This window comes from Vidua chalybeata, chromosome 1, assembly GCF_026979565.1.
Source record: "Vidua chalybeata isolate OUT-0048 chromosome 1, bVidCha1 merged haplotype, whole genome shotgun sequence".
Classification (NCBI taxonomy): domain Eukaryota; kingdom Metazoa; phylum Chordata; class Aves; order Passeriformes; family Viduidae; genus Vidua; species Vidua chalybeata.
Genome location: NC_071530.1, coordinates 153,556,816 through 153,566,144, shown reverse-complemented (window position 1 = coordinate 153,566,144; position 9,329 = coordinate 153,556,816). Strand labels below are relative to the sequence as shown.

The following is a 9,329-nucleotide window of genomic DNA, read 5'->3' as shown; positions in this document are numbered from 1 at the left end:
AAGATCTGATTATCTAAAATAAAATGAGCAATTTGGCTGTACCCGATCAACTTCCAGCTAAAATGAACACCGCCTGTTCTCAGCAACTCCAGAGAAGGAAAGACACTCTCCCTTCAACGCTTCACACCACAGGTGTGCTCTTACAAGAAGTATTCGTAGCAAGACATTTTCTCTTTTTGTCGAGTTTTGATACTGAAATCCTCAGGGTGGTGCTCCCAAACCTGAGAGCTCCCGGCAGGCGAGTTTCCCTCCTGCCGAAGCACTGTGCAGGTGACAAACGTGCTGGCTGGGGAAATAGAGACCCAAAAAGAAAAGACCCGACTGCAGGGAGCAAAACCACGGCACCCACGTGAGGCTCACGATGGCAGGAAACCGGTCCCAGTTTCAGGGGATAAGGAGGACTGTTTAGACACAACCTAAATTATTTCCCCCTCCACACATCCACAAAACCAAAAAAGGAACAGTTTCAGAGGACCAAGCAGAATCAGCTGCTCCTTTCTGTTTGTACTTGAGATCTTGAGGCCATACAAGCTTTTGTGGTTTGGGGTATTGGGAACTGCTTTTTCAATTCTTACCTGGGAGCCCTGGTCACACAAAGGACTGCTGAGAAAGGAAAGAATGACCCGGAAAATCCTCTGGTAGACATAGAGCTCACAGCAATGTTTGTCACGCAGCCCTTCCCAAGAAATCTGAGGATCCACTCGTGCTGTTTTGTACTGGAAGCCATAAAGAAAAATACCACCGTCAGACATTCAGACATTTCCAAAGGATACATGCTCCTAAGAGCACAAAACCCCGGTTCCCTCTGAGTGCCAGCTCAGGAATTACCACAGCTTCTTCTGGACTTCTCAATTTCCATTCCTATCAAATTTAATCGCTAACATCCATTGGGAACAGTCAGTCTGCAGCCCAAACATGCAGTGGAAATGGAATTTTAGAAGTTGCTGTTTCTAAAATACTTCAGTTGAACTCCAAGTTACTAGCCTAAACTCAAAGAGGAATTGTAGCTAGCCGGGGCAGAACATTCTTTTCTTGTGCTCACAGAGCATACACAGCACAACTCCTTGTGCGCTAGTATTAAGAAGACAACAAAAACCTCACAGAAATAACATTTTGAATTCCTACATGAAACATAAGAAAGACGCTTCTAATTAACTACCCGTGGGAGAATGAGCTTTCATTGTATTTTTGCGGCTGTTTCTAATACATTTCTGAAGAATTACTGGGTACCTAAAATGGGACTCTTACCTCAAAATCAAAACTGTAGAAAAGCTGGAGAAAACCTGGTACCTTCCTCAGGTCCAAATACCGGTGTGACAGAAGGAATCTCTTTACCCTTATGTACACGTGCTCCTCTGTAAAGAGAAAAGGTTGGCATGGTGGAGGAGGACAGCGCTCCCAATCCACAAGCACGGACGACAATTCCTGGAAGCTGCAGTCAGTGAGCGTGCAGCGCTCCGAGCTGGGAGAACAGCCCGGCAACTGCAGAAGGCCTTTGCTCTGAGGCGCATTCCCATTGCTGCCCACCCTCCCTTCTCTTGCCCAGGAGGAAAAGCTCAGGCAAGAGCGCACGAGCACAGAGCAGGTGAGGGGATCGACACTCCCCAGGGCTCTGCTTTTCACCCCAGCAGTGACACACGCAGCACGTCCCAGTACCTGGCTTCAGGATCTGCTGTGCCACACGAGCAGCGCAGAGGGTGAGGGAGAAGGTGAACCTGAGGCTTGGCTGCCTGATTCCGTTCTGCACGGCATCCAAGAGATACGGCAACGGCAAGGGCCCAGGGAGAGAAGCCTGAAGCACAGCCCAAATGAACACAGCGGGAGCAGGAAGACATCGATCAGCTTCCGGGACATTTCACGGGTCACACAGGTAGGAGCCCCAATTCAGCAAACCTGAGGCTTTGGCGACGTCAGGATCAAAAAACCCGGAAACCTGTGAGAAAGAAACCGAACTGCAGCCGGCTAAAAGCCGTCCCTGCCTCAAACTCCTTCAAACAACTTGCTCACGAGGAGGCAGGGATTGATTCAATACTCACCAGCCCATCTGGCCAAGGTCAGAGCTCTGTGCCCACCCAGGACACGGCAGCCAGCAGGGACCCTTCTCCCACTCTCCAGCACGGACCTGTGAAGCCAGGGAGAAGTTTACAGAACAGAAGCAGCCAGAAGATGCTCTCTACTTCCATACGCTCTCTGATCGATCACTCCCAAGGAAAGTCCCCACGGATCGGAAGCAACCACCTCTCATTTCTCCTCCGCAATCATCACTGCCTTGCCTTTCTGTGCGTTTCCTCCCGTGCCCGTCCCCAGAGCACATTAAGTCCATCTTTTGTTCCCAACCGCAGCTCTCCAGCACAAATGCCACTCCTCACACACACAAAGCAAACGGTCATCTGCTTCAGCTTTTGGCTTAGAAAGTAAGAACCTCAGCGCGTCCGGCTACGTGATTAAAACACAGAGACGCACGGGTGGACATAGATGGAAAGCTTTTCAGGAGAGAAAAGAGCTGATTCGCTAGCACACTTCCATACAGCTTCAGAAAAATCAGAATCCATAGCAACTCCTAAGACCCCTGCTGAGGAACCCAGCCCTCCTGGGGACACCCAATGCAGCAGCTACGGGAAAAGCATGGGAAAAGCCAAACTTGGGGTGAAAAAAAGATGACATCAATACAGCCGCCTTCACCCAGCAACAGTGGGAACCAGTCCCATTTGCTCCGTCCCTGCTTTTTGGGATGACACAAACAGGAAATGAAAACACGTGAAACACAAGGCACACCTATAGGGTGTACCAGGTGCTCCTTTTGGCAGCGTGGATGACAAAGGTCTCTCTGCGCACTTACAGGCAGCCCGGTTGCAATCCATCCTTAGCCCAAGCCTTCCTCGCCTCCCATTCGCCAGCGCTCTGCTCTGGCCTTTGGAGCGCTGGCCCCGTCCTCCCGCAGCAGCACGGCACCGGAACACAGCGAGGCAAAGCGTGTGCCGGAGCCGCCCGTGCTGTCAGCGTAGCTGTCAGCTGCCGGCGGTGGGCAACTCCGGCCCTGCGGGCAAGGGGGAGACGGCTCGGGCACCTCCAGCGGCTGCTCTGCCCCGATGCTTTCGCGTTCTCCTGCATTTCCCTGCAGCGGAGGGGGTCCGGGACGGGGGCGGATCGTGTCAGAGTGGAGACGGCGGGGAAGCACGGGGAGGCGGCGGGAACGCGGCGGGACGAGACAGCGACGCGGCGGGACGGGGACGGCTCGCTTGACCTTCCAAAGATGGCGGCAGGAGGGGCGGGGAAAGCCGGGGCCCCGCTCCGCCGCCTGCGCGCCGCCCCGGCGGCATTTTCCGGCACGCGGTCGCTTCCAGCGTCTAGAGAGGGACGCGCGCGGGGATCGGGAAAGGGGAGTGCAGCCCTGTTCCGACGCCGCTCGCCCCCCGCCCGCCGCCCCCGGCCCGTGAGCGCTGCGACCGCGCCTCCGCCGCCCGCCGAAAGCGGCCCCGCCGGGCCGCCCTCGCCGCTGCCCTTCTTCTCGGTCATCGGGTCCCTTTGCTCTCCCGAATCTCCTTCACCCCTCCCCTCTATTTACAGACACCGCCCCGCTTGCCGCTCGCTCCCTCCCGCGCCTCGCCCTTCCCACGCTCGGCAGCCGTCCTTCCCCCCTCAGCCGGCACCCAGCGGCGAGGGGCAGGGCGCTGGCTGGGGGGGGCTGCAGTACCGCTCTCTGTCCACAAGGCGGCAGCACCGCCGCCGGCCACAGCCGGGGGCTGCCGCTCGCCCGGAGGGAAGGGAGGCAGAAAAGAACAGGGGCGATCCCCTTGGAAAAATCCTGAAAAATAAATGGCCCAAAACCACCCGCACACAAACTAAAACACACTGCCTCTAACCCAATAAAACCCCTCCAAAATCCTTTTCTTTTAAACTCTCTAGAACTATCTTTCATATTTATACTTTTCACATTCCCATTTCTCATGTATATTGATGCATGATGTTATTTCGATTCTATATTAAATATCTTCTTCCTATGACTTCTATTTATTTATATTTTATCTTTTTATATATCCAGATATATTAATATACATTTCTATATTTATATTGCAAAAATAGTTCTGTTCTTTAAAATAAAAGCCCTGCCTGTAACCAAATTCTAGCTCTATGATATTAATATTAACGATCTCTTATTTAAAAGAAAAATGCTGCCTGAAACCCACCCGCCCGCGGCGCGAGTGCGGCAACAGCCCGTGTCCGCAGTACTGGCAAGGCCGCGGGAAATCCCGGCGGGGCGGCCCCTGCGTGGCGCGCGGGCAGTGCAGCACGCGGACCACGATTTTCCCGCGCTTTTTTTTTTTTTTTTTTTTTTTTTTTTTTTTCTATCCGCCATATTGAGAAGGTCAAGAGTGTCCCGGCCGCCGCGACACTTTCAAGATGGCGGCCGCGTGAGGCCCTCGGAAGGGAGAGGCGTTTTTGCCGATGCCTGTCGGCGCCCGCTCAAAACCTGACCGCCCGCGCAGCCGCTGAGCTCACAGTCCGTGGCCACGACACGGGAAAAAGCGAAAAAAATCCCGCGGGGCGGCGCCGGCGTCAGGGTGGCGTGCAGGCAGTGCAGTAGACAGACCGAGGTCCTCCTTTTTCCCGCCTTTTTTGCCGCCATATTGGGAAGGTCAAGCGAGTCCGCGACAACCCACTCCCAAGGTGGCGGCCGCGGGAGGACCTCGGGCGAGGGCTGCAGTACTGCACTCTGGCCACAAGGCGGCGGCACTGCCGCCCGCCCTGGGGCTGCAGGCGGGGAAGGCGCGCAAAGAAGAACAGGCGCGACCCCCTTCAAAACATCCTCTGCAATAAATGCCCCTAAACATCCCGCACGAAACCGAAAAACACCGACCAAAAAAAAAAAAAAACAAACCTGCCTCTAACCCAATAAGAACCAAAATAAAAAATCTTTTCTTTTAAGCTATATTTCAATCTATATTATTTTTATATTTTTTATATTTATATTCACATTTTGATTTAAAATGTATACTGATGTATAATGATAATTTTATAATTTCTTACATTCATTCATATTACTTAAAGTTTATTTTATTTTCTATTTTTATGCATGTCTTAATATATTGATTACATATTTCTATATTTAGATTGATATTTCTAAAAGGTTTATATTGTTTATAATAAAACCCCTGCCTCTACCCAAGTCAAAACCTAAAAAAAAACCCCTTTCTTCTAAACTGTGTTTAAATTTATCTATGTTTTTCGCATTTCTATTGAAATTTGCATTGTAAATGTAGATTGATGGATGGTGTTATTTATATTCTATATCTTCCTATTACTTATTTTTATTTACACTTTATTTTTTTTATCTATCTTTATACATTGATTATCTATTTCTATTTTTAGAATTATATCAAAATAAAATGTATATTCATATTTTTTTAAATAAAAACCCTGCCTCTAACCAAATAAAAACCAAAGAAGCCCTTTCTAATTTATTTTATTTCTATTTTTAATTTTTATAATAAAAGCCCTGCCTACTACCAAATAGAAAATTTTAAAAACCCCTTTATTTTAAACTATATTTGAATATTTTTCTATTTATGCTTTTGATATTTACATTTATAGTTTCTTACATATTATATTACAGTATATTGATGTACTATATTTAGATATATAAAATATATGACATGTCATGTGGTATAATAAGACATATACAGTATCATATCCATTATGTATTGTATCAATTTCTATGATTTTGGATTTTATATCTATCTACATATATTAATTATACATTTCTAGATTGATATTTTCTATGGATTTGATTTATATGTATAATCTATATTCATATGTACTTATATAAACATACTCTAAAATACTCTATAGAGTATAAAATACTCTATATCAAACATTAGAACATCTTACGGTGATAGATAATATTATTTATGTTACATGTTCTATTTATATGTATTCTATTTATATTTAAAATGGAAGTTTTATATTCCCATTTTTATATTTCTAGATTTGTTTTCTTACATTATAGTTATAGTTATAATTTTGCATTTAAGATCCAATACCTAAAACTAAAATGCCAATACAAACAGCAACAAATTCCCACCCATACCGTCCAAAAATATTAGAATGGCTCCACCAGCCAACCAACTACCAGCAAAAAAACCCACACTACACTCTTTTCACTAACAATTCTTATCACATCACAAAAATTAAACAAAAATGAAAAAAAACCCTATACAATCCCACACAGCAAATCACAAAACCCACTAAAAAGAAAAAAAAAATCCAACTAACTTACTAAACTCCAAACCCTACAACAGACCCTGAACGTTACTAAAAAAAACCAAAAAAACAAAACAAAACAAAAAAACTCTACCTCAACACTAACTCATAAAGAGAACCCAATACGCTATAAAATAAACTTAAAAAACCACCAAACCAATTACCGATATAAAAAAATCTAAACCACTAAGAAACAAAAAAATCACCACCCAAATAAAATAACTACCGAAAAAAAATCCACCATATAAACAACCATGTTCCCAAAAATAAAACGAATAAAAACCAGCAACCAAATACATCAAACTACAAAAAAAAAAAAAAAAAAAAAAAAAAAAAAAAAAAAAAACTTCAATTAACAACAACAAAAAATGATTCCTAACTCAATAAACCCATAATGCCTCAAACCATAATCAAAACTAAAATACCACCTGGAAATAAACACCAAGCCAAAAGATAAATGGAACCATAAACAATATCTCCCAGATTCTCTGCAACAACAAAACATACACGACAATCAAACATACCAAATGAATAAAACCTCTAGAATACAATAAACAATAATGCAATGACCAATATTACAAAAACCTCACTAATTAACTACAGGACACTGCCTCAAACCCACCAAAACGAACACTACATACTCACGCTAATAAAAGCCACCACAATCCAATTAAAAACCTAACCGCTACTTCATGCCACGACCCATAAAAAAACATTGTAAACCTTAAAATATAGAATTTTAAATTATCTTTTTATAATATAAAAATATTATTTAAAAACCCAACCAAAAAAATCAAAACAAATCAAAACAAAAAAAATCCACCAAATTCCACAAAAATGAAATCCAACAACAAAACTCAATCCAAATAAATCCTTGCCATCAGCACCTGAACCAAGAACCATAACATTCAAGAAGTACACCATGTCCCTTAGCATACACCAAGCACGAACAAAAGAAAACGATACAATCAATTCCTAAGAACCACCTCCAAAGCGCTACACCAAGGACCTTCGGAAAATGAAAAGCCGCGCTGCCGGCACCGGGCGGAGCGCGGCTCCCGGCAGGAAAGCGGCTCCTGCGGCAGGCAGAGGCGGCGCCGCGCCGGGAGCCCCCCGCCCGCTCCCCCTGCCCGGCGGGGCCGGCACCGGGCCCAGGGGGCCCCGGCGGCGCCCGAGCCCCGCGCCCGGAGCGGACGGAGCGGCCGGCACCGGCCGGCACCGGCGCAGCGCCCGCGCCGCCTCTCCCGCCCGCCGGCCCGGCAAAGCTCCCCTCGGCTCCGCACGCCTCGCTCCGGCGCGGCTCCGGCAGTCCCGCGCCAGCCCGGCCGCGCCCAAGTCCCCTTCCACCTCGGCAGCTCCCCGGGCAACGCCAGCAGCTCCCGCGCCACAGCCTTGGCTGCCGGGCCAGGGGCACAAGAAGCGCCCTCCAATGCAGCGGCACAGCCCGATCCCAACCCTTCCAACGCTGCGAGAGCTGCAGCCTCCTTCAATTCAACCCCCGGAACTTACGCCACACTCAGGTGCTCGCCTCACTTCAACAAGGGCAAATAAATGTGTTCTCCCCTTCAGTTTCAGCCCCTGTAAGAGCAGAAAAGAAGGGCTTGTCCTCAAATGAAATCCCTCAAGTTGTGGCAATCTTTCAAACCAGAGGGTTTTGGGAAAGCTGCAAAAGGCAGGCCTCAGAAACAGCAGAACTGCGATTCGAGCTAAGCATAAGATTTGTCAGCAGAAAAATTCTATAAGAAGTAGAGGTGAACTACAAATAGAACAATGGGCTGTGTATTGTCGATTCCCTGACACCCCTGGGATACCCCTAACATCCTGGAAAAGGCAGGTTTTCCTTCAATCAATACCCTCAAAACCACACGTGAAAGGGGACCCCCCACCAGTTCAGACACGGTCAATAATGGAAGACAAGTCGCTACCCTCAATTTGAATTTCTTTCCTACTCAAAATACTTTTTTTTCTTTTCTTTTTTTTCTTTTTTTTTTTTTTTTTTTTTTTTTTTTTCTGGGAGCACCGGGGAGGGATTGGCAAGATGAAATTTAAAAGGGAAAGGAGAAATGTCCCCGCTACAAATGCACATGGGCTCACCTGTTTGGCTGCCGCTACCTGGCACAAAGGTTTGTCCCTCGGCACCTCCTCTGAGCAATGCTCCAGGTATCCAAGTGCGTATCCAGGTGATCCCCCAGACCCTGTCCGAAGCTGTCACCGTCCTTCCAAGGACAGCCCCAGGAGCCGCCCATAAACTCCTCTTCTCCAGCAGCTCCCTGTAAAATCAGCTGAGGCAAAGCCCCTAAAACAGCCGCCGGCAGGAGCCGGCCCCTCCTTATCCTCACAGTTCACACCTGGGGCTGCTCTGGCTTTCTTTCCAAATGAATTTAGAGACAAATTCCTATTTTTACCAATACCTATAAAAACGAAGCACTTGACAGGATGTAGTATTCTACACACCCCCCTCGGGGGGACGGCACCCGGCATGACCCCCCTCATTCGCCACCCACCTGCTCCTCCGCCGCAGCGTGCCTCCCTCTCCTAGGGACCTTAGGGTGCCCCAAATGACACCAGAGCCCCGAGTCTTCACCCCTTTTTCCTGGCCCCCAAAGAAGGCACAGAACGAGTCTTAACTGCCCTGGACAGCAGCCCAGCACTTGCTTCCATCCCTTTCCACATGTACATCCCCCCGAAAGGGACTCTGCCGCAACAAGAAAAGGGGGCAGCCCCCAGAAGGGTCGAAGCTCCTGCCCAGCCTCGCTGTCACGGGCGAGGGGCAGAGAGAGGGAGCGGCAGAGACGGCGGGGACGCGGCACGGACGGCACGGCACAGAGCGGGGGCCGCTCTCAGCGCGATGCCGGCAAAGCCGCAGGTCCGGCGGGGCCGGGCGGGGTTTGACCGGCACGGGGGGATCCGCCGAGAGCCTCCGGCCCCGTGCGGGGACTCCCGCAAGGGCCCAGGGGCGCCGGGCTCCGGCCCTCTGGGCTTTATTCTCCGGCGCTCCCGGCCCCGCGGCTGCGGGGAAAGAAGGAACGGGGCGACGGGAAGAGAAGAGGGCTAGCAGGGCATGAGAA

The 9,329-nt window shown here is 48.5% G+C and overlaps 1 protein-coding gene across 8 annotated transcripts; it reads right to left on the bottom strand.

Annotated features, from left to right (window-relative positions):
- Nucleotides 1-567: 567 nt before the first annotated feature.
- LOC128798458 (uncharacterized) lies at nucleotides 568-9,064 on the bottom strand. Of its 8 annotated transcripts, none has more exons than XR_008434429.1 (6): nucleotides 8,356-9,064; nucleotides 7,771-7,839; nucleotides 2,840-3,115; nucleotides 1,657-2,122; nucleotides 1,249-1,355; nucleotides 568-716 (listed from the first exon to the last, which is right to left on the bottom strand). XR_008434429.1 is itself a non-coding variant. In XM_053961992.1 (5 exons), exons 1-3 carry the CDS (start codon nucleotides 3,514-3,516, stop codon nucleotides 1,856-1,858), a joined length of 870 nt encoding a protein of 289 aa, XP_053817967.1. In that variant the 5' UTR covers nucleotides 3,517-3,820; the 3' UTR covers nucleotides 568-716; nucleotides 1,249-1,355; nucleotides 1,657-1,855. The 8 variants fall into 8 exon arrangements, 4 of the variants coding, with proteins under 4 accessions (XP_053817967.1, XP_053817987.1, XP_053817997.1 ...); XR_008434431.1 differs by lacking the exon at nucleotides 8,356-9,064 and having other exon boundaries at nucleotides 1,657-1,952; nucleotides 2,037-2,122; nucleotides 7,771-8,167; XM_053961992.1 differs by lacking the exons at nucleotides 7,771-7,839; nucleotides 8,356-9,064 and having other exon boundaries at nucleotides 1,657-1,962; nucleotides 2,037-2,122; nucleotides 2,840-3,820.
- Between the last annotated feature and the right edge of the window lie 265 nt (nucleotides 9,065-9,329).